The sequence below is a fragment of the Mizuhopecten yessoensis genome, unplaced genomic scaffold (genome assembly GCF_002113885.1).
Source record: "Mizuhopecten yessoensis strain PY_sf001 unplaced genomic scaffold, ASM211388v2 scaffold5547, whole genome shotgun sequence".
NCBI classification, from domain to species: domain Eukaryota; kingdom Metazoa; phylum Mollusca; class Bivalvia; order Pectinida; family Pectinidae; genus Mizuhopecten; species Mizuhopecten yessoensis.
The window spans coordinates 249,392-274,080 of NW_018406103.1; the positions used below are offsets into that span (position 1 = coordinate 249,392).

Genomic DNA, 24,689 nt, shown 5'->3' on the forward strand with positions numbered 1-24,689 from the left:
TCAATTTACAGTAGCCTGTATCTAAACTTAGCTTACAGTAGGATGTATCTTACATCAATTTACAGTAGCCTGTATCTAAACTTAAATTACAGTAGGATGTATGTTACATCAATTTACAGTAGCCTGTCTCTACACTTAAGTTACAGTATCATTTATCGGACCTCAATTTACAGTAGCCGGTCTGTAAACTTAAGTTACAGTATCATTTATCTTCCCTCATTTTACAGTAGCCTGTCTCCAACCTTAAGTTACAGTATCATTCAAATTACCTCAATTTACAGTAGCCTGCATCTAAACTTAATTAAAGTTACAGTATAATTCATCTTACCTCAATGTACAGTAGCCTGTATCTAAACTTAAATTACAGTAGGATGTATGTTACATCAATTTACAGTAGCCTGTATCTAAACGTAAGTTACAGCATCATTTATCTTCCCTCAATTTACAGTAGCCTGTGTCTAAACTTAAGTTAGAGTAGCATGTATGTCACCTCAATTTACAGTAGCCTGTCTCTACACTTAACTTACAGTAGCATGTATGTTCCCTCAATTTACAGTAGCCTGTCTCTACACTTAACTTACAGTAGGATGTATGTTACATCAATTTACAGTAGCCTGTCTCTACACTTAAGTTACAGTATCATTTATCTTACCACAATTTACAGTAGCCTGTCTCTACACTTAAGTTACAGTATCATTTATCTTCCCTCATTTTACAGTAGCCTGTATCTAAACTTAAGTTACAGTATCATTTATCTTACCACAATTTACAGTAGCCTGTCTCTACACTTAAGTTACAGTATCATTTATCTTACCACAATTTACAGTAGCCTGTCTCTACACTTAAGTTACAGTATCATTTATCTTACCACAATTTACAGTAGCCTGTCTCTACACTTAAGTTACAGTATCATTTATCGGACCTCAATTTACAGTAGCCGGTCTGTAAACTTAAGTTACAGTATCATTTATCTTACCACAATTTACAGTAGCCTGTCTCTACACTTAAGTTACAGTATCATTTATCTTACCACAATTTACAGTAGCCTGTCTCTACACTTAAGTTACAGTATCATTTATCTTACCACAATTTACAGTAGCCTGTCTCTACACTTAAGTTACAGTATCATTTATCGGACCTCAATTTACAGTAGCCGGTCTGTAAACTTAAGTTACAGTATCATTTATCTTCCCTCATTTTACAGTAGCCTGTATCTAAACTTAAGTTAGAGTAGCATGTATGTCGCCTCAATTTACAGTAGCCTGTCTCTACACTTAAGTTACAGTATCATTTATATTACCTCATTTTACAGTAGCCTGTATCTAAACTTAATTAAAGTTACAGTATAATTCATCTTACCTCAATGTACAGTAGCCTGTATCTAAACGTAACTTACAGTAGGATGTATGTGACCTCAATGTACAGTAGCCTGTATCTAAACGTAACTTACAGTAGGATGTATGCTACCTCAATTTACAGTAGCCTGCATCTAAACTTAATTAAAGTTACAGTATAATTCATCTTACCTCAATGTACAGTAGCCTGTATCTAAACTTAAGTTGCAGTATCATTTATCTTACCTCATTTTACAGTAGCCTGTATCTAAACTTAAGTTGCAGTATCATTTATCTTACCTCATTTTACAGTAGCCTGTCTCCAAACTTAAGTTACAGTATCATTCATCTTACCTCAATTTACAGTAGCCTGTCTCTAAACTTAAGTTACAGTATCATTTATCTTACCTCAATTTACAGTAGCCTGTATCTAAACTTAATTAAAGTTACAGTATCATTCATCTTACCTCAATGTACAGTAGCCTGTATCTAAACTTAAGTTACAGCATCATTTATCTTACCTCAATTTACAGTAGCCTGTATCTAACAGACACATAGTCTGTATCTACACTTGAAAATAAAAATGTTCGTGAGGTAATTTGTTTATAGGACAGAATTTGTTTAATGCCTTAAATGTTATTTTCAGTCGGACTGAATACTAAAGAAATAGTTTGTCGACTAGGTACTGCCCACAAAAACACTGAATACTAGACGTTTACATAAAATGACTAACATACAATTTCTAATACTGCAGGTCTTCTCCATCCTCAAAACCCCAGGGGGTAAGCTTAAAGTACATCCTCTGAAACTGTTCTACAGGTATATCCAAAATGCAATTAAGGGGAGGTTACTGTGTATACCAAAACAGTGCAGTGGGACAGGGATCTTTAAACCTAGATATTTCTCCTGTTTGTATGGAACGTTACACACCCACACATACCGACCACACAGTCACATATCTTTTTAATGGGTCAACAATTTAATACTGATTTAGCTATAGGCTAACAAACAAACAATCACCAACCACCTACGCGGTGAAAAACCTTTCCAAATTGACCAATATCCTTTGGACCAAACTTTTCAGTTAAAATTTTAAAAAATGAGACTTACTTAGGAAAAAAAATGCTTAATAGAAAATGATCCTGGGATTGCACAGGCTCAATTTACAAATACAAAAGAAAACGTTTCATTCATAATAAGAGAGGACTATAGATTATACAACTTCACACATAAAAACCCCAATCATGTCAACGTTTGTTATTCAGTCACTTGCATACCAACAGTATGTCTCCATCTTAGGGCGACTGAATCATGACAGGATTGCTGTAACATCATATTAACAAACAAGGAAATCTGTCACCAAAACAATGCTGGCTAATTATAAGGTAAGAGTACCCAAAATGGATCATCAAACCATGATTTTGTTCATTTATTGAAAATTCAGAGAATGATTATATATATATTTGTATCAAGAGACAAAATATTGATAGGTGTTCTTACAAACAAAATAAACACCTAGGGCTCTTACGAGATATTTATAGAATACCTTGATTACTGTTTCCGTATTTCGCAAATGACTGTATGCAAAACAGATCACAGATTGAATGGCTTAATGCATTCTAAGGCAACATAATTGAAAAATATGAACTGTGATACATCTAATGTTTTTTTACTTTTGTAAAGAGTGGTTCAATTTTGGTTTTCCAGTCTTAAGTAAGACAGCAGGAAAACCAGATACTGTGAAAAGACTTATATTGGTGGGGTCAGATTTTAGCGTATTATCAACTTTTTAACAGATAAGCACATTGATGAATTCGCGCACTCACAAAATATGTAATAAGAAATTATATACAAAAACTTTAATTAATGTAGTCATTATTGTGCCCAACAATAATTTTGAGAGCGAGAGAAGTGCTAAATTCTGAACATCGCTGAAACATGTCTGTTTGTAGCAAGTGGTGAATGGATTACTGAAGCTTGACGTACAGTGTTAGCACAACCTCTTTGTGAAGGTCGATTTATACAGGGTTCCAGATTACTGACCAGTTTTCACAGGTTACACTGTACGTACTTCGTGACTTGCCATTTATAATTTGGTTTGGTTTCTTTGTGTTTTACGTCCTATTAGCAGCTATGGTCATTTAAGGACGTGCCAGGTTTTGGTGGTGGAGGAAAGCCCGCCAGGAGTTCTCAAAGAGAAAACCACCAACCTAAGGCCAGTAACCTGGCGACTAGCTGCCCCACGTAGGTCTCGAACCAGCGACTAAGTGGTGGGGGGTTAGTGGTAGCAGAATGTCAGACGCCTTAACCACTTAGCCACTGCAGCCTCTGCCACTTATACAAACATATATTAAATCATATTAGATATATAACTTGTCTAAAAATGCAAAAATTGGAGCGATCAAACAATTGTGACATAATTCATATAATTCAATCGAATTGTATTTCAAATATATGTTTATCATTTCATAAAAATACGCTTAACATGTAACAAATTACATGTTTCAATATATTTCTAACATACATTATCAAAATTCTTAACATTTCGTTACCTGATAGTTTTGGTATCTAACCATAGGATGGTTTGGTATTTTTCGTAAAGACAAAAAATGCTGAGGAACCTTGAAACATAAAATCAGCAACACACAGGACAACAAACCAAAAAGGTACACATCTGAAACGTTGGTCAAATAGCCGAAACATTATGAAATATCGAAATTGCTTTTCGAAGTAACCGTACCGAAAACATCTTATCCAAGTAACGAAACATCCTGATATGGAAACGACTGCATTCCGTAACATCGGTACTCCCTTTCAATATCCCTGTACAAATTGTCCAGTTCATCACCATATTATAATAATAACACTTGAATAATGCTGTGTGCTAAATCTTCCTTCAGACCTGCACCTCCAACCAGCCAGATCTCACATGTTCCAAGAAGACATCCTCGATCGCTCACTTTCGATCTCTACACTCCTAGAATATGTCAGAGAAAAATTGAAGGCTCGGTGTGCGCCACCTTGCGAATGATAAGAGGAGACTAGTTTGATCGTTTTTTATTCATCAAAAGAATCTGTTGGTTGCAAAATGGTAAAATTGACTTGCTTTGAAGTCGAGTGTACGTAGCTGTTGTTCCTCTGTAATCTTCAAATTCATCATTTTTTTTCCCCCAAGATCAATCAAATAAAGCTAGCCACATGCCTTCAAGTTTGCTATGGCATATTCCAGGGGTGCAGAGAGTGAAAGTGAGCGTAACTCCTGGAGTATCGAGGATGGCTAGAAGAACGCAGCTATAGGAATCTTCATATAAACAAACACTGTAAGTATAGGCGCCATGATGTGTAAGATTTGGACCCCTACAGTAAGGACATACACTTCAATGCTGTCATACAAGAACACAAATTGTATGTACTATAATTATAAAAGTTACCAGACACTTATTTTGGACAAAGTTACAGATTAGGGGGTGTAGATTCTACAATGTCGAAAAAGGATGCAGACTTTGGGAAACACACGTAGCAAACGGGCACTGGGTTTGAGGAACATCATAAAAGTGTGCAGACTTTCGATTGATGGGTATTCTGTTGTTCCTGTTTTAACAGTCTCTCCCCCTGCAGCTGCACTGTCTCACTGAGCATCTGGATCTTTCTCTGATATCTCTTAAACAAAAACAAACAAAGTCTGCGGTTGGTGTCTCAGGTTTTCCAGCATGCATAAACATAAAACTAGCTTAGGTCACAATGCAAAACGCAAGCAGGCAATAACATGCAACCAGGATAGAGGGGCTCATCACAGGAATACACAGAACAGGAATACACAGGGTAAAATATATACAATGTTCTAAAATAGGAATACACAGTGTAAAATATATACAATGTTCTAAAACAGGAATACACAGGGTAAAATATACACTATGTTCTTAAACAGGAATACACAGGGTAAAATATACACAATGTTCTAAAACAGGAATACACAGGGTAAAATATACACAATGTTCTAAAACAGGAATACACAGGGTAAAATATACACAATGTTCTAAAACAGGAATACACAGGGTAAAATATACACAATGTTCTAAAACAGGAATACACAGGGTAAAATATACACAATGTTCTAAAACAGGAATACACAGGGTAAAATATACACAATGTTCTAAAACAGGAATACACAGGGTAAAATATACACAATGTTCTAAAACAGGAATACACAGGGTAAAATATACACAATGTTCTAAAACAGGAATACACAGGGTAAAATATACACAATGTTCTAAAACAGGAATACACAGGGTAAAATATACACAAAGTTATCAAAACAGGAATACACAGGATAAATTATACACACTGTTTCAATGAGAGGTACCCCTAATGGAATCGCAAGACAGAGGTACACAAGAAAATCGGTAAAACTTGTGGATTACACTCCCCCTAATGGTCATTACAACGCGAATAAAGTGTGATCTCAATGTGACCTTGACATTGAGCATACAGACCAGAAAGTAGTAATGGGCACACTGCCTCCCCCTCCTACATATATCCCTAAAACTTCATTCAGATATCTTCAACAAGTCAGAAATTATGGCTGAAACAATGTATTTGACTTTTGACCTCAATGTGATCTTGACTGGGGATACAGACCCAATTGTATTTTGCAACACACTTATACTTGCCATCCTGAAGCTATCGCTAAAATTTTATTCAGACATCTTCAGCAAGTCAGGAGTTACAACCTTTAATTTTTTTTCTTGAGTATAAAAATGTATAATGGAGCATATCTGGACAGGAATACAAGGAAACATCTGGACAGAGATATATAAGGTTAGTAGATCGAGGGTCAATGGGAACAGCAGGGTAGAAGAAGAATGGGAAATCATAATATATACGTACAATAAGGAAAGTACAAGTTAGTGGGATCAAGTGAAAGAGTTAGAACAAGGTTAACAGAACTTTTGAGCTTTGCAGAACAAATAATTCTGTTGTGGTTGTTGAGTTCAAATGTGTCTTCAGGGGTGAATGAGTTAAATTACACAACACATGAGGTCTAAATTTGATATAACAAGCAAAAACATTCAATAAACCAATTTTTATCTTAACAAGAGGCCCATGGGCCTAAACGGTCACCTGAGTCTACAGTATTTATTTTTGTTGCTGAAATATGTACCAATTTGAGTAAAAAATAGTATAATGTTAACTTAACTTTGTCAGGACCATGAGCTGATCATTCCTAGACCAATTTTAAGTGAGATCGGCCTATTAGAACTTAGTAGCAAAATAGCGGCCATGGCAGCCAAATTGTATTTCTGATTGACCCGAAAAATAACAACACTTTGTCAGGACCATGATTCGATCATTCCTACAAAGTTTCAGTTCAATCGGCCAAGTAGATCTTTACTTTAAGTTTGAAATAGTTTACCAAAATGGCAGCTGTGGTGGCCATATTGGATTTCTGATCGACCTGAAAAATAACAACACTTTGTCAGGACCATGAGTCAATCATTCCTACAAAGTTTCAGTTCAATCGGCCTAGCAGAACTTGACTTTAAGTTTGAAATATGTTTTCAAAATGGTGGCCGTGGCGGCCATATTGGATTTATGATTGACCTGAAAAATAACAACACTTTGTCAGGACCATGAGTCGATCATTCCTACAAACTTTAAGTTCAATCGGTCCAGCAGAACTTGACTTTAAGTTTGAAATAGGTTTTCAAAATGGCGGCCGTGGTGGCCATATTGGATTTCTGATCGACCCAAAAAATAACAACACTTTGTCAGGACCATGAGGCGATCATTCCTACCAACTTTCAGTTCAATCGGTCCAGCAGAACTTGACTTTAAGTTTGAAATAGGTTTTCAAAATGGTGGCTGTGGCGGCCATATTGGATTTCTGATCGACCCGAAAAATAACAACACTTTGTCAGGACCATGAGGCAATCATTCCTACCAACTTTCAGTTTAATCGGCCCAGCAGAACTTGACTTTAAGTTTGAAATGTAAAATGTTAACGGACGACGACGGACAAAAACGGATAGTAATAGGTCACTTGAGCTAAAGCTCAGGTGACCTAAAAACAAATAGTTTTTTTTTAAATTGTATCAACCGATGGAACTTACATAATGTAAGTAAAACTAACAACAGCTCCCCATCCCAACCCACCCAACCTCTAACCCCTGTTTTTCCTACGGAGCGATAAATCCATTTATAAATAAATTATATTTTCAGTAATAATGACCTTAAACATGGACCAACTGGGACAAAAATCAAATGATAATGACATATGTTCAATGCAAACAGATGCGTGAAGTTTCGGAAAATCTGTCTCGAGATATAAACAGCCATTTCTGCAAAATAGATTCTGCAAAATTCTATTTTTAGTACTGGTGACCCTGACCTCGGACAGATAGCCATGATGCTTGAACTTTTAAATGACACGACCAAGGCAAACATTAGAAATCTTTCATCCGTTTGATTCTGTTTGAAAACATGGCAGCTTGAGTTAATAGCTGTCACTGTGACCCCCACCCGACCCCGCTTATTTTTAGTAACAGTGACCTTGAACTATGACCAATGTCTCAAATATTGAAACTTGAACAAACTATGTCCCAGGCAAAAAACCTATTTTGTTAGTGATGACAAAGAGTGTGATGGTGAAATCCGATATTTTGTTACAGCAACTTTGACCTTTGACCTATCATTCCCATATTTCAGATTGTTCAAAGGATCACTGAGGCAAATGCACTCATAAAGTAAGGGTTCGTGAAAATCTGACAAGCAATCAAACATGTGGAGTGTTGCCAACAAGTATGATAGGTAAGTGAAAATTAGTCTTTAGTAACAGTGACCTTGACCTTTGACTGATAATGCATATATTTGAAATTGTCCAATTTGATACCTGCAAAAGTTTGATGAAAATATGTTCCGAAATACAGTGACTCGATTGCTGACAAGGAATGTGAGAGATACACGGACAGAACGACAGAAAGGCAGGACAAAACTGTAGTACTTCCCCAACCTACATGCTACTAAGCAGATGGTATAAACATCTTTTAGTGGAAAACTACACCGTAATAAAAAGTCAACAGAATGGCAGACTAACCTGTCTGGTCCAGTCTTGGATATCAGCCCCCTTAAGGGGCCCTTGGATGCTGCCGTCGCGCCGAACGTAGACATCCCCACCGGTGGCATACAATACCTCTGTGTCCTCCTGAACGTTAACATTCACCTCTAACACACAGAGGGGTGGCTCTGTAACAATAGAGAATTAACACAAGCCTTATAACGTGCTCACCCACAAATGGATCATACACACTTTCAGAACGTTCTATATTCAAGCTCTTTTATTTCAAGCATTTTTTTTCAATTTTTGATCTACTGTTAAACACCACAAAACTGAAAAGAATCATTAAGTATTTTACTAAAATAATTAACATTTTATGATCAATTTATATCAACTTTTAAAATACCTTTTGAAACATTTCCTTTAAAGGAAATATTATAAATCATGTATCAATTGTTCCCTGCAGTACAAAGTATAAACATTTCAGCACTTTTTAAAGAATTGTACAAAACCAAATTTTGGCACTTTTCCATATTAAATACACTTTATCTATAAATAGATTTTTTTGCCCAGTTAAATATTTGCCATTGGCTGATAGAAACTATGTTCGCTTTGTGTTAATTTTGTCCTTTACATATAATTGAGAGGTATTGTATATTGTGTAAGAATATGCGGATAATTCGCTGTCCCGTTGAGGAGGGCAAACATGGCGAAAGTTAAACAGTGGTAACAATTTCCTGGTACGAGTATTTTCCAGTAATTTTTAGTCAATGGCCTCAATTCCAACACCATTCACACCCTTTACAGATCTAGATGTACCGTGACATTGTATAGTTATAGCCAGATGATATTATTACTAATTTTAATGCCATAACCTTTATCTTTGTCCTGTCTCTCTATGTGTGAAAGTGTGTGACATTGTGTTTTGTTGAATGTATCAGTTATATACATGTATATTATAGATGATGATGATAATGATGATGATGATGATGATGATATATGAATGATGATGATGATGATGATGATGATGATGATATATGGATGATGATGATGATGATGATATATGGACAAATATAATAAAGATATGATGATGATGATGATGATGATGATGATGATGATGATGATGATGATGATGATGATGATGATTTATGAATGATGATGATAGTATATGGATGATGATGATGATGATGATGATGATATATGGATGATGATGATGATGATGATATATGGACGATGATGATAGAATGAATTTCACTTTTTCAACATGTGTGAATGTGTGTATGTGTAATGATTGTACATGTACTGGAAAAAATTGAAAAAAAATGCAAAAAAATAAACAAAAAATAATGCCATAACTACAGAACTTACCAGAAGGCAAGCTGTTGGTGAGGACAGGAACAAACTGGACAGTGTACTGTTCGGGAAAGATGGCTGGGCTTATACTTTTGAAAGCCATGTCGATGTCAATTCTGGCCTTGTCCTCCTGTGACTGACTATATTCCACACCTTTCGCACGACCTGGCAACATAAATAGTCAATATTTCAGGTCACAACTGTAGTCTGTATTATGATCAATGTATACCAATGAAGATAGCATATATCTCATATCACTATAAATCTAAACTAATTAAGACCCTGCATGGTTAGACACAAGCTATTTTTTTTGCATGGTACATAGTCCACAGGAATAGTAGAACAGATTATTTGCTAGCCCTACGTCAATGTAACTAATCCAATATTTCCATAAGGCAGATTTTCAAACACAAAACAAATGAGAGTAATTGGCTCTATTTAAAAGACTTAAAATAACTAATGTCATCAATATATCAATGTTATGGTGAAGTTTTAGGAAAATTTTGATAGCTATCCTGCAGTATGTCTAAGTTTTAAGCAGTTTTCCAAAAGGAATCATTTTATTTTATAATGTATTTATCAAATGGTATTTTGGTAACATACTTTTTTACAAGTCCAAAGGACCAGTTAGGTTAGTTGATTCACTAGTCCTTGATGAAATTTACAAGTCACATACTAAAGGACAACAGTGTTAGTCACAAACACTGCCCTGTAGTTAGTGCTGGGAATCGTAAGGCAAATTTACTATCAGCAATCGGAAGCTGACTGTGAATGATAGATTGTTTAATAAGAATTTTACATATTTTTTTTTATATAATTTTAATTTTGAAACATTTTCAGGATTACAAAAATACTTACAATATTAATTTTCACACTCATTTGTTCATTCTTCAACCAAAATTAAATACAAATTTTGTAACATATTTTACTGTTTATGTTTTTCATTTCATAAACATAGGTTGACTGTACTTTCTGTTGTTGTTACAAGTGTATTTTCTAATGAGCCTTCTGTGCCTTCCAAAATATACATTTAGTAATGTTTTAATTGTTTATACTTATGCAGTAAAAGAAAAGTTTTTTCCAAGACTAACCTAAGAAACTTCAGGCCAACCATACGAAAACAACCCTTGTTCCACACTGCACATCACAGGCTAAGATTTTCAGTGTTTTAATTCTTTAAATTTTCATTAATAGAGCTTACAAAATCATAGTAGAGTGCCTGCTTTTCAGCTGTGGTTGATCATTTTTCTGCTTTTTTCCAATAATCTGAACACATCTACCTGTAATTAATACTCACCCTCATCACTGACTCCTATCATCAGTGTACCAGCCTCTCTGCTGTTGAGAAAGCCACACACATATCTCCCAACATCCTTATTAAGCTGTTTCTTGATATAGTTACCAGAACCAAGCTTATACTCTCTGCTGCGAGTCTCTGTGCCAACAAACTGGTCAGCGTTGTAGTGTCGACCAGAGGGCTGTTCCAGACCAGTGGTTGATGTGGCCGCAAGCGACCCCTTGACCGGACACCCGGTCATGGAGGTCGACGTTGAGCAGTGGTTTTCGCTCAAACTCAGTTTTGTCATACCAGCCGTCATGGTCTCCCGCCCTTCTGCATTACTGGCTGTTGCAGTCTTTGGTTTTGAAGGGCTTGGAGAAATTTTCTTTTCTCCTTCGTTTACAGTCTGGTTGGCAGAGACCTTTTTGTCATTGGTTGAAGCCGTCCCTGCAGTCTGTTTCACAGTAGGTTGTGTTTTAGTACCTTTGCTCGCTGTTCTCTCAGCATTATTGTTCCTGGAACCAGACGAGGAATGTTCCTCGTTATATTGTTCTTCTGGTTTAGGTTTCTTGGTTTTCCTCTGTTTCTTCACTTTTTTATAATCAACAGTCAGCGACTCGTATGGCTGCACTATGTACGTGAAGTTGTAACGAAGGTTACGGCGGTTTTCCCAGGAGGCAAGCTCCTCGAGAGTCTCCGAAGCCTCGCCTTCGTCGTGAAGATCCACAAAGGCAAACCATGCCAGCTTGCCCTTCTTGATATCGATATCATCCCAATCAACGACAACACCGATATAGTTACAGAAGAGTTCCAACAGATTCTTTTTCAGCTCCACCAGGTGTAGGTCTCGACGAAGATTCCCCAGGTACAGTATGTTCTTGTCTTTACCCATTGTCACCAAAGACGCATCGTCTTCCTGAAACAGACCATCTTAATATATAAATGTGATCATATCAACATAACACACATACATCCAGGTGTTACTATTGCTTACAGTAAACATATCTAATTTTAATAATTTCGTACCTTCACAGGACTTGGGGCATTATGGGTAATTTTTCGGCGCATAAAAAGCAAAAATTTCAACTTGAATTTATTCACCAATTTGTTATAAACGCCATATTGGTCAATTGGGGTTAAGTTTCTTGGTGCAGATTGTTTCCAATGCCCATGCGTAGATGCCCTACCATAGCAATGAAATTGTGTTATGCAGAAATAGCTAAAATAATGTGGTTTTCGACAGTATTTAGAAACGCTTCGTCGCATGCAGAAATGAAAGCCTCCGCATGCGACAAACAATTGTTCAACCAAATAGAGCACAACAGACGATATTCACAGATTTTATTGCGAAAATGTGGGTATATGTCATGTCTAATTGTCAAATGAATTTGAAATTTCATATTTGCGTACTTCATTAATACCAGATTACGAATATAACAGCTAATTATGAATTTGTCGATGAGGCGCTGTAGGGATAGTTTAAAGGAGTCCCAGAGCTGTTCTGTGTCCTTTCCCTCCTCATAAAGGGATGCTATTCTCTCGGAGATGGTACGGCATCCGTCACGCAGGTCATCCCAGTTAGCTCTTCGAAATTAAAGTACCTTCCTCGGTTTCTGTCTGTTGTAGTGAGGTCTAGTGTCACTGTCAACTACTACTATGTCATGTTCCGAGATTCCAGGCACCGTTGTTGAACTCTTCACCAGGGATGGATTTGACGTGAATACAAGATCAAGTGTGTTGTCTTCTCGTGTGGACGTTTCCTGCATCTGGGCGAGCTGGTGTTTGACTGAGATGTCAATCAAGTCCTGCTGGATAGATCTATCTGTAGAGCTGGTAACTGAGAGGGAAGGCCAGTTAATGTCGGGGCAGTTGAAATCGCCACATAGCATAACATGTCTATGTTTGGTTTTTGTGATCATATGCAGCGATGTATCAAGTTCCTTTAAGTCGCCAGAGTTACGATGGGCCATGTTAAAACATCCAACGAATAGTTCTTTACTTCCTTCCAATTTAAGTTTAACCCACTCCAGTTCACAATTTGTCACAAATTCAGGCTGTTCCACCGATACCAGGTCTTCATGAACCAAAATGAAGACACCTCCTCCATGGGACCCACGGTCATTTCGATATGCCTTGTACTCACTAGGGAATACCTCACTGGATCTGATATAGTTCTGCGTAGGATTTTTACCCGGTTTCACTCCTCGGAGCCATGATTCCGTGCCGCAAACAATGTCGGGTTTCAAGTATTCCAGGGCTCCTGATAGTTCCGATTTCTTGTCCATTACACTCCTGCAGTTGATGTTGAGGATACGCAGGTTCCTTTTCCTAGGATGAGCATAAACAGAAGACAACCGTGTTGAGTCTGGTGGCCGAGAACTCTTCGAAGTATGTGAGGCGTTGGGTTCTCTTTCTCCTGTTACATAAACATGTGTAGAGGAACTGGACTGGGCCGATAGATGGCGAACTGTCAGGTAGACTAATTGATAACAGCGTACGTCTAGAATTCAGAGGTTGTAGTTTAAAATGCCAGTCTGGCAATGCACATTCTGTGGTCAATGGTTTCAGTCAAAGCTATCCAAGTCTGTGGTCAAACAGAAATATATGCAAGAAGAACATTGGGATGATTGTAGTTGTAATATTATAATTAATTAACCCCATTGAAAGTTTTTTTTAACCTGGCACACTATTTGTAATATATGATTGTTTTATGATTGCAGAATGGTTAAAAGCCTTCATTCATCATCAATCGTAATAAAAATCGCAACGGGACTGAAATAAATCTTCTAGGAAGCCCGTCAGCGTTGTTAAATAGACATGACATTGGCGGATATTGTGCAAAAATGGTTGCAAGTGTTCCATTTCATTGTAAAAACACACTTGGTACTGCATTTTTTACCTTTCAAACGTTGAATTTGCTCATATACTATGAAATATGTTACAACACAGGTGCTTGTAAACAACCGGAAGTGTGGTCATGAAAGCGCCTGATACAATCATGCGCATGTAAATGCTTCACGGTCAAGGAGAAAAGAACAAGATTTTTTAAGCGCACGATCTACATTGATTATCGGATTTTGGCCTGGCCGCTGTTTGACACGTCGGTTCGGTTTACATCTGTCATCATATGGTAACGTTTTGTGACTCAGAAATGGTGAAGCTGGCGCAAGACTGACCAGTTGACATTATTTTCATATATATACAGACAAATTAGAGACAATGGAGTCGCTGTATCACCAGACAAATAAGTTAATCCAGGAAGTGCAAGGCGATCTCGGGAAGGTGGAGAGGACTGTCGGAGATCATGTTCATTTGATAGAGAACGAGATTCAGGCTCGGATAGATCACATTGTCAGCAACTGTGAACGTTTAGAGATCCTGGTAAACAAAGAGCCACCAACTCGCCGTGCTCACGCAAAAATGAGAGTTGACCAACTAAAGTACGACTGCCAGCACATACAGGCCGCCCTTAGACAGATTCAACACAAACGGTAGGCAAAGAACCCTGTTATCAAATCGGATCCACCGATCTGAATCATGCTGTCTTTCATTTGGTAATTTTCAGGAATTATTTAAATGATGAAATATGAAATTTTATTTAAATATGATAGAGCTGACAGCAGAGGAAATGTTACTCCCATATCAGGTCCAGTACACTCTGCCGATTGAGCTATATAGCTGTAAAGACCTATAATAGCTCTATTGACCTATGTGAAATAGGTCTTTTGAGCTATTTTAAAGTGATTTTCTTTTTTAAGGAAAACGAAACAAAGTCGCTTTTAAAAGAAGATTGTATCATTAAGTTGATAACAAAAGACATTAAATATGGGTATTCTTTTTAAAAAATAATGATGTAAAAAAATCGGAAATTTTACATTTATGAAAAATGAAAATAAATATCTAAATGTATGCTTTTTGTAGTCAACATTACCATAAACCTTATTGTTTTATGCGACTTTGCTTTAATTTAATGAAATTTGAAATCTGAGAAAATATAGCTCAATACAGCTATAATTTATAGGTGTATATAGCTATATAGGTCTTTATAGCTATATAGCTCAATCGGCAGAGTGTACTGGACCTGCATAACATGAGAGGGCGCTGGTCGGCCTTTTTTCTATCGGATATGATTTTGCCGAGTGCGCGGCGCGTGTCAAAAGTTTTTCGCCATGTAAAACCTCTAATATTGTTGGAGTAAGGAAATGTAAACTATACTGTTTACATGACAAAGTCAATATAAGAAAAGACCAACTCATACCTCCCCGCCACAAAAGACACGCACACCGGAACTCATATCAAACACTCTCATGTAAAACACAGGTACGACAACAATCCTTCTTCGCTCGTACCATAGTAGACTGGAATAACCTGCCTCCAGATATAACCTCCATTACCTCTTCTGACTGCTTCAAACTGTCCCTAAACAAAAATCAATTCTTACTCCCATACTTTATAAATACTCCCTTTCACTATCTTTTCTTCTTTTGGCCTAGCACCCACTTTCACATGTCATAATCTTCAAATAGATGAAGGTGGCCATTATATGTACATGTAGATCTCTATAGTTAGAATAAAATCAGTGTATCAAAAAAAATATTTTAGTTCATGTATGTTTTAATGTTGTTGTTTTTTTCATTTACTACAGGTATGTAAAGGAGGAAGAGGAGCGAGAGAGAGAAGCACTTCTCACCCGTACTTTTACCACTAACGACCAAGACCGTGACACATCTATTCAGATTGATGCCGGCATGGCCCACAATGAACGACTACAGAATTCACATCGTGACATGGACAACCTGTTAGGCTCTGGAAACAGCATCATTGACAATCTGCGTGATCAGCGGGTTACTCTGAAGGGTGCTCACAAAAAGATGCTGGACGTCGCCAATGTACTAGGACTTAGTAATACAGTGATGAGACTTATAGAGAAACGCTCCTATCAGGACAAATACATTCTCTTCGGAGGCATGGTGGTCACATGTGTTATCATGTATCTTGTATGGAGTTATCTAACCTGATCTGCAGCTCCAGTAGGATTTGCATTGTTAATTTTGTTGTAAAGACCTGTTTAAGCATTAATTCAAAATCATTCGATGAGCATGGCATGCATTTCATGCAAAAAAGTTTATTTAGAAATTCATGTGTTCTGTAAAATGTAAATGGTCAGTAAAAGATTCTTGGGGATCTTTCATAATAAGTCATGATTATAATTCTTACTTATAATAATTGAAATTCATCGCAATAGTTCCTACAGAAATGTCCTATTGTTTTAGTGTTAGACCAGTACGAAAATGGTACAGGTATAATGCTGTCAAATTTAATATTACTTAGATTCCATGTTTGTCAGAATTCTCTTATAGAACACATTTTTCGAGTCTGGTGTGATAAAGTAAGCTAAAACACTGGTATAGTTGGTAATAGTCTACTTCATTCATTCATTGGTCTTTAATTGCAAAATAAGTTTGTGAGATAAACAAACGTCATACATAATCGTATACTATGGCATTGAATTGGTGTGTAACCTTATTCATATCTTGTTACTCTAGTTGTCCATCCTACTGGCTATATCATCTCTTTGTGTCCTTTCCTAACTCAGCTTGTTGGTGTCATATATATGTCATGTTTTCCTTTTACTTGAGTCACTAAGTTGGAAATTTTTATATCCATCTTTAATCCAAGTTTTATATAATTCTTGTTTCCCTGAAGATGATTGAATTATCTTCGTGATACTTTGTACAAGTAACATTAAACATAAGCTTGAAAGTTGAAAATCAATCTCTTGAAAGTTGAAAAACAGAGTCGTTCATCCTGCTGACTATTCCATTTCTGTGTGTACTGTCCACGCTAAGCTTGTTGGTGTAAAAGTTGTTTTCTGACTTGGGTTTGCAATATGACCCTCTCATCCCAAACTTTGTCTTTTTTTGTAAGTTAAATTTCTACTTCGATTAATTGTAATGGCCTCTAATGGTGGTAACTAAGTGGTGTATGTTCCTTGCCTTGTCACTTAATTGATGTGAAACCCGGTATATTTGTCCAGCTTCACGTTTACCAGTACGTATATACTTTGGCGGGCTCCATCAATGCTTTCACTGCCATGACAACATGTCTTTCTGATGTAAGTGCATATATTGTCCTGATTACAACATGCTTCTGCATAGGTTGGAGTTTATTCCCAGAGGCCTTATTAATCCTCAATACTTCAGTGGTTATGCTCACGTATGTAATCTGCATCCCTGGAATATGTCATGACAAAATTGAAGGCACACAATTAACTATTAGGTAAAAAAAATATGCCTGGCTGATACCTGTCCTTTGAAGATTACAGACTGGAGTATTGAAGATGAGAGGTCTTAGTCTCATGTTTATTGGATCAACTTTTGTAATGCTCTTTTTGTCACACTAGACTTCAATTCTCAGAGTTGTTTTTCGTGTCATTTTTCATTGGAACAGGAGACATAACATTTTGTAACAAATATTACAATTTAAGTTGTAAGTTTTTACGTTGATTTATAAACTGCCACAGAACACACAAGTTTTGTCTGAAAATAGATGATTGATTGAGAAAGATTAAATGATGGCGCTATTAGGTGACCCCATACCTTTTCACATCCAATCGTGGAATCCAACCCCAGCCGTCTTGGTGAAAGACGAGTCTGTTATTCACTGCTCAACCCAACCAACTAGTCTATGATTCAATTGTATTGAATTTAAGAAAATATGTTCTGAACCTAAAGTAAACATGCATTTTTGCACTGTTCAGTGCAGGTTGATATTACAACGGCACGGTAGTCCAGTGGTAGGATGCCGGGGCTCGTGACCGAAAGGTTGTGGGTTCGAGTCACGGCACGGCACTGTGTTGTCTCTTTGAGCAAGATACTTTACTCCGCTTGTTCCAGTCTACTCAGCTGTAAATGAGTATGTGGTTGGACAGTGCTAGAATTGTTGAATGCTAGCTCTTGGTGCCGAAATGGCAGCTCCGACTGTATTTAATGCTCCCCAGGGAGTTGAGAAAGGTATTGGCTGGTTGCAAAGGCCCTATAACCACAGATAATAATTTGTGAACCGCTTTGAGACGACCTTCAAACTAGGTTGTGATAAAGCGCTATATATTAAAAGAACCTCAAATTATTATTTATTATTACATTGATAGTCACGTGTATAATTTTGGCACCTATATATGTATTTATTTAAACGGTAATTTTGTATATAATGAAATCTATAAAAGTAAACGGTAACACATGATGTACATATGTACTCGTTATAGCAAATAATCAAACCCGAAATTTGACATGACATTTTGTTGATCCGAAAGAAGTTAAAAATCTTTTTTTATGATCGATTTTGCAAGACATATTTTTTGTTTAATTTTGTTATCCATATTTGTGAATAATTATGAAAAAAATAAAACAAACAAAAAAATCAATATATAGTTCTGTCTGTTGCAATTATTTTGATATTTTAACACTCTTAACTAAAAGACAATATTCACTATTATTTATATGACTGGTGCTAATTCCTAGTCCCGATTAGAGGAGCGATGTCATGTGACGAGTCTGTAAATATGTTACAGACCTTGTTCTATGAATAGAAAAGTATTACAGACCTCGACCTATAAATAAAAAAGTGTTACAGACCGCTACTAAAAATAGGCATGAATATTGTTGATGTGGATTGTGCAAATAATATTTACTTTAAATTAAATATCACATGAATTGAATCTGAAATTCTATTTTGTGTATGTTATTTTGTATTTGAAGTCACTCTGTGATTCCAAAATGGTTCGGCCTCTGTGAATATTGTTCAGACCAGGTTCGTAAATCAGGGATAGACCTCACCTGAAGTCCATAATTGTATAATAAAGTGTGTTTAAAGCCAAACATACTGGTCTAAGTTGATTTTCTTTAATTAACTCATTCACCCCTGAGATTTATTAATGAACTATTCTAACCTTTGAATTGGAAGAGTTCAAATGTGTCTTCAGGGGTGAATGAGTTAATTCCATGGTGAGTGAATTCTTCCAAACCTGCCCGAAGTTTTAAAACATACATTTATACAGAATGTAGGATGTATATCTCAGTGGAATGTCTGGTTTTTAACTAAATGTTTTTAAGTCAGTACTAGATAGTTGTAGCCATATCATGTGTTTTCTATTTCAATCATACAACAGCTAGTTGCCATGCCAACCGATACATCTGTTTATAATATATGTTAATTGATTGGTTATACGTTTAAATGTAGTTCATTTAAAGTGCAGAATGGTCAATATATGTGTTGGTCCCCGGTTAGTATATTTTATTATATTGGCAGTATTGAAATAGTTATAATGTGTTTCCTTGTGACAATTAACTCATGTTAAGATAAATCAATGATAGATATTCCATTGCAACTAAAATGTCTTAATAAATTATGAAGAATTACTTTTTTGTTGTTAAATATTTTGTCTTTTATTCTAATATCTGAATTAACAACATAATTTTACAACATAATTTTATGACTGCCTTTATTGATATTTGGGTGCCTCTCAACCAAAGATTGGTTTGAACAAATAGGAATCTATGAGATTATGAGATATTCAGTTCACATATATATATATATATATATATATGCAATGCGAAAATTGAAAACATATTTCCCCTCCATAGCGAATTAAATTGTGAGCAGGATTTATTTCTGTAGAATTGTAGTCAATTATATTTTAGTGCTTTACTCCTCATGGATGACATTGACCGTAAGGATATGTTGACCCAAGGCTTGACATTACGGTTAACCTCCGGTCAGTTTGGAAAAATAAATAAATAAATATTGTTTAACCTGTTTTAATTATACGAAATTGTAGCCGCCAAATTAAGCGTGAGTTCGATTATCAGAGCGAGTTTGAACAATTTGGGATTAATTCATAAAATATGGACGAATCTCAGGATTTAATGCTGTTTTCTGGCGAGCTTTGGTAAATACTTTATAGGGTGTATATCTCCACGTTTTACCCCTGTGAAATATTACATTTAGAATTCCGTCTTTCCATATTGCAGAGTTATCTTCTCTTGTGAGCAGGTATTGATTGTAACGTCATTTGTTTGTGAGAGAAACATCATCAATTTTTGAGAAAACAACTTATTTTACTCACACAAACCAATGACGTAACAATCAATACCTACTCACAAGAGAAGATAACTCTCCAATACGCAAAGACGGAATAGGCCTATAGACAGACCACAGCATCAATGAACAGGCCAAGTGTGAAATATGAACACACTTCTTAACTGTGACTTGCTATGTGTAGTATAGAGTAACAAGCACCTGTCATTGTTATATCTGCCGTATGTAACAGTCTCAATGGTAGAGGTGTACATGCACAAAGTATCGTTAATAAAAAAAAAATCATTCCTTTACAAGTTGTGATCAAGGGATCCATCTCGATGTTTTGGCCATTGGACTGGACTGATTTGATTGCCGCCAATCAGGCCCCCATTGCTCAAAGGTTGGTTAGAGTTGATCAGCCATTGTTAGGGAAAATTTCAAAATCTTAAAACAAAATTATCAAGAACACTCGATATCACTTAACTGCTATAGACAGATCAGATTTATGCGTTCCACTTAGATTTAGTTTGCGTTAATTTGAAAGCCCAATTTTTAAGTCACATGACAGTTTAAATTTTTCAATAATCATGCACTTGTTAAAGTTAACCATCCTTCGAGCATCTGTCTAAGTTTGGAGGTCCTGGGTTTGAATCCCAGGCTTACTGTGTTTTTTTCTGCTCCTGTTACAGTAAGTGCCCTAACTGTTACAGTTAATTGTCATACACTTATACCAAGGGGATATCCAAACCTTGGTTGTAAATAATTATTATTAGCTGTTGCCTTCAGAAACTACGAAAAAGGGGGGACAAATGTCTTGAGCAGACTACCAAGTTACTCAATTTGTTAGAGCGTCTTAATTTCTAGAGTTTAGAGGTGCTAGGTTCTGAATCCTGGTCTGGCCATGCATTTTTTCAACAATCCTGTTACATAAACATAATTGTATATTCTAGTTTAAGAGCCCATGCAAGGAAACGTGATTGAGAATGCTGATTAAATGCAAGTGATTGGGTCAAATGTTCAACATCTGTGCCCGCTAAGTGGTATGCAGGCTATTTACATAGACTTCGATATTATGATAAAATGGTATGCCTGTGTATAACCTCTCCAGATACAAGTCATAGGGGTGTGATTTCAGTCACGAGGGACTCTTACATCAGAAGTAACCTGGTATACTTGTCCGTTCTTTTGTAGTCTCGGGTTCATGTATGTGATGGATTAGGTTTTTAATTTGTGATTTAATAGTTTTTTAAACAAAAGCTTAACTTCAGTTTAATCTAGTACTTGTCCATGCTTTCGGGATTTTACAAAAATGTTCTGTGTTTTTGTGTTTTCCGACTTGTGAAGAACTGTCGATCATGTGAATGTGAACAGGGATATCTCCGTCCTTTTGCTTATATATATATTAGTCGTACCCATAATTATTCAAGAACATCCTTTGGATATTTTTTGTGATTGAGATGTACAGTCCTGTTAATCATAACCAGATTCCTAAGGATTAAGACAACTTTTTGCATCCTCTATACATTTGTGACTTGGGAGCTACATAGTAAAAATCATCAGTTGATCTCGCAGATTTTTTTGCTCACATCTCCTGGCAGTTGTAGGCATATATCATAGCATTGCAAACAAGTAAGCTTGAGGATCATCCAGTTTTTTTCACGTGAGTTGTCCCCCCTCCTTACAGTACAGCCTTTATAAAACATAGACAGATGCCGGGGCCCGACCTTTCACCCAGGTACGTCCGCACAACACTCCTTCTGATGATGTCATCACTGCTGGTGACCTTGGTTGGATTCTCCACTCCTGCGTGGACCTCCTCTGAATTAGCTGTGCCAACGCCATTCGGAGATGCGATCACCTCCCATGTGACCACAGGTCTGTGGCGTGCATGTGTGGACGACGTGTGTGGGTCTGTGAAAGCTGACAATGGTATGTTATGAAGAAATTGAAATGAACATCTGTTTAAATTGTGTTGTTACTGCGTTCATTTTTATTTTTGGTAGTAATTGTTTGCTATAGAATTCTGTATGCATTGCAGTATATATAATGTAATTGTGTTACCAATACACACAAACTTCTATATTTATTTCATGTCTAGCTCAAATTATTTCAGGCTGTTAATCATAATATCATATATTTTCAATTATGTTAAAAGTTGCTTTTGGGGGGTTTCTAATTTTTGTGATTCTCGGTAACAATTAAATAAATAGCAAGAGAATTCGTCTTAATTGCAGTATGAATTTGTGCCATGGTCTTAAGACATAAAATCTGTGAAAAATAGATTAATCCTGTGAAAATTAATGACCATTATAACAAATCCTCAAAAATTAGAGACCACAAAAACACAAGAATTATACAGTAAATAATTAACATTTGACAGATACTGGCTGTACTTGGAAGTATAGCAGCCTACAGCTGTCAATATCTGAGTACCAAATGTTCAATGGGGTGCCCCATATGAAGCTCTGATATAGTGTAAATGTCAAAAGCCAAGGTCAAGGTAACAGGGTCAAATTAATATTGCCTTTTCAAAGGTCAAAGTCACAGAATCGTTCATTATTATGCTGAATATTACAGACATTCCTTAAAAGAATGAGTTGTAATTTATGGATTTATACAAAATGAACATTATATGTGCCACTTAAAATGCTAAAGAGATTAGATTTTAGAGGTCAAAGGTAAAGGTGTCATTGTTTGGACAGAATTAATTAACTCCTCAAGAACAGTTTAAAGATATTGTACATGTTCCTTGATTTCATAACTATTTGTCATAGCAAGAAAGAATGGATTACGATCTTTGACCAATACTACACGGGGTCGGTTAATGAAACAAACATATACAGCGAAACCTCGATATAACGCCCCTCGTTTCATTTGCCACCTCGTTTACCGCCAATATACATGTATTTCAATGTCTCGTTTTCTTAAGAATTTCTTTACACATTCTCCTCTTTTTATCGTGAAACCCCTTTATAATGTCTTTCTTTTTCTCTGAACATATGGTGGCAGTATAGCAAGGTTTGTCTGTATACCTATTGCTGTACTTGTTACAGGCTGGTTGTTAGCAACCCGTGCATTTGTCACCTTGGGTCTACTTGCCGGCCTTATGTCTACGATCCTATTTCTGCTGTACATCTTCGTAGACAGGACGCACAACGCTGTTATCTACCTCGATATCATCATCACAAGTCTCGTGCAGGGTATATCCTTTCATTTTCAAGTTTTATCTCAAGTGTCAGCCATGGTTTAATCAATGATATATATGTGTTAGTAGTTCTATTTCAGAAGTATTCCTAGAATATTTTAACCCTTTCACCCCTATGTAACTATAGTAGACTCTACCATGCATTGATCTGGATGAGTCCATTATGGTCTACAGTGTTGAAAGGGTTAAAGCCTTTAGTACATTTTGATTTGTATTTTATATAGAACAGCATTCACTGAAGTAATTATTAGCTAGAAGTGTTTTTTCTGTTAGAAATTTGATCAAACCTTTTATTCATTAATACATTCCAGATATTCTATAGGAGGAAATTTTTGTGTTGAAATTTCAATTGTTCTGAAATCTATGTAATTGTTCTGATTACATTGTATAATATATAAATAATTACTGTATACAGGAAAATGTTCAGTGAGACTGCCCTTCTACAGTAAAATCCATATTCGCCCACAATGTATATTATGTTGTTTACTATAATGATAAATTCGCCCTGCCCTCATTACGGAGGGCAAAAAAGGCTAAAAATTCAACTGCAGTGAAAATTTCCTGGTATACAGTTGTAGCAGAACTGGACTGGGTCGATCGTCTGCAACCAGGTAGCTCAATTGGTAGAGCATCCATCTAGAGTTCGGAATGGCCCGGGTTCGAACCCCGGTCTGGCCATGCATTGTCCCTCTCCTGTTACACAGTATTTCCCTACTAATTTACTCAATGCTTAAAAAAACACCAGCAATTCCGCACCTGAAGTGTTTTGTTACATGTTAGTTGGATAGCATACACCCTTAAGTACATTCATACTTTGTCTTTCAGTTGTTTGCGTCCTGTTGGCTGTGTGTATATACGGCTCCAATGCCCCAGTAAACCTGGCCTGGTCCTTTGCCTTTACCATAGCTGGAATGTGTTTGGAGTTTTTGGCAGCAAGCATCCTGATTGTAAAGCGATGGTTCATACAGGATCATGATGAGTTTTGACACCTTATGTATGTGAATATTAGTGTTGCTGAGCATTTCATTGTTTGTTTTAACTAATAGATATTATCCAAATACATAGGTGCTTTGATGTTGTTTTGTTTATGGTCCTGTAGCGGAACAGGACTGGGTCGATCATCAGCGACCAGGTAGCTCAATTGATAGTGTCCGTTTAGAGTTTGGAGGGTCCTGGGTTCGAACCTCGGCCTGGCTGTTACCATTTCTCTTTCTCCTGTTACAAAATTGGCAAGCTTGCCAACCCTTGTTTCAAGCAGCGGGTGCATGCTGAGCAAAGGGATACCCAAACTTGGGTTGTAAATAGTTGTGTCTTTGGGGCGGAAGACTTAGAAAAAGGTGGGAGGAATGTAGCAGAACTGGACTGAGGTGATCGTTAGCGACCAGG

The 24,689-nt window shown here is 36.5% G+C and overlaps 3 protein-coding genes across 3 annotated transcripts; 2 read left to right on the forward strand and 1 right to left on the reverse strand.

The window, feature by feature from the left end:
• Positions 1-1,574: 1,574 nt before the first annotated feature.
• Positions 1,575-14,027, reverse strand: LOC110450897. Its single transcript, XM_021498678.1, has 5 exons — positions 13,920-14,027; positions 11,039-11,936; positions 9,757-9,906; positions 8,428-8,576; positions 1,575-4,994 (listed from the first exon to the last, which is right to left on the reverse strand). Exons 2-5 carry the CDS (start codon positions 11,910-11,912, stop codon positions 4,881-4,883), a joined length of 1,287 nt encoding a protein of 428 aa, XP_021354353.1. The 5' UTR covers positions 11,913-11,936; positions 13,920-14,027; the 3' UTR covers positions 1,575-4,880.
• On the forward strand, positions 11,838-24,337 carry LOC110450899. The gene is made up of 4 exons (XM_021498680.1): positions 11,838-11,885; positions 21,783-22,027; positions 23,152-23,298; positions 24,129-24,337. The coding sequence occupies exons 2-4, from the start codon at positions 21,808-21,810 to the stop codon at positions 24,287-24,289; spliced, it is 528 nt and encodes a 175-aa protein (XP_021354355.1). The 5' UTR covers positions 11,838-11,885; positions 21,783-21,807; the 3' UTR covers positions 24,290-24,337.
• On the forward strand, positions 14,058-17,858 carry LOC110450898 (Golgi SNAP receptor complex member 2-like). Its single transcript, XM_021498679.1, has 2 exons — positions 14,058-14,511; positions 15,666-17,858. The coding sequence occupies exons 1-2, from the start codon at positions 14,240-14,242 to the stop codon at positions 16,036-16,038; spliced, it is 645 nt and encodes a 214-aa protein (XP_021354354.1). The 5' UTR covers positions 14,058-14,239; the 3' UTR covers positions 16,039-17,858.
• Positions 24,338-24,689: the final 352 nt, after the last annotated feature.

Bases quoted from the DNA above. Each gene is read 5' to 3' on its own strand.
- LOC110450897 (XM_021498678.1), bottom strand. From the start codon at position 11,912: ATGGGTAAAGACAAGAACATACTGTACCTGGGGAATCTTCGTCGAGAC. The intron at 8,577-9,756 runs GTAAGTTCTGTA...CTATTGTTACAG, and splicing joins CACCAACAGCTTGCCTTCTG to AGCCACCCCTCTGTGTGTTA. The intron at 4,995-8,427 runs GTTAGTCTGCCA...TTTTTGTTTAAG, and splicing joins TCCAAGACTGGACCAGACAG to AGATATCAGAGAAAGATCCA.
- LOC110450898 (XM_021498679.1), top strand. From the start codon at position 14,240: ATGGAGTCGCTGTATCACCAGACAAATAAGTTAATCCAGGAAGTGCAA. The intron at 14,512-15,665 runs GTAGGCAAAGAA...CATTTACTACAG, and splicing joins AGACAGATTCAACACAAACG to GTATGTAAAGGAGGAAGAGG.
- LOC110450899 (XM_021498680.1), top strand. From the start codon at position 21,808: ATGCCGGGGCCCGACCTTTCACCCAGGTACGTCCGCACAACACTCCTT. The intron at 22,028-23,151 runs GTATGTTATGAA...TACTTGTTACAG, and splicing joins GTCTGTGAAAGCTGACAATG to GCTGGTTGTTAGCAACCCGT. The intron at 23,299-24,128 runs GTATATCCTTTC...TTTGTCTTTCAG, and splicing joins CATCACAAGTCTCGTGCAGG to TTGTTTGCGTCCTGTTGGCT.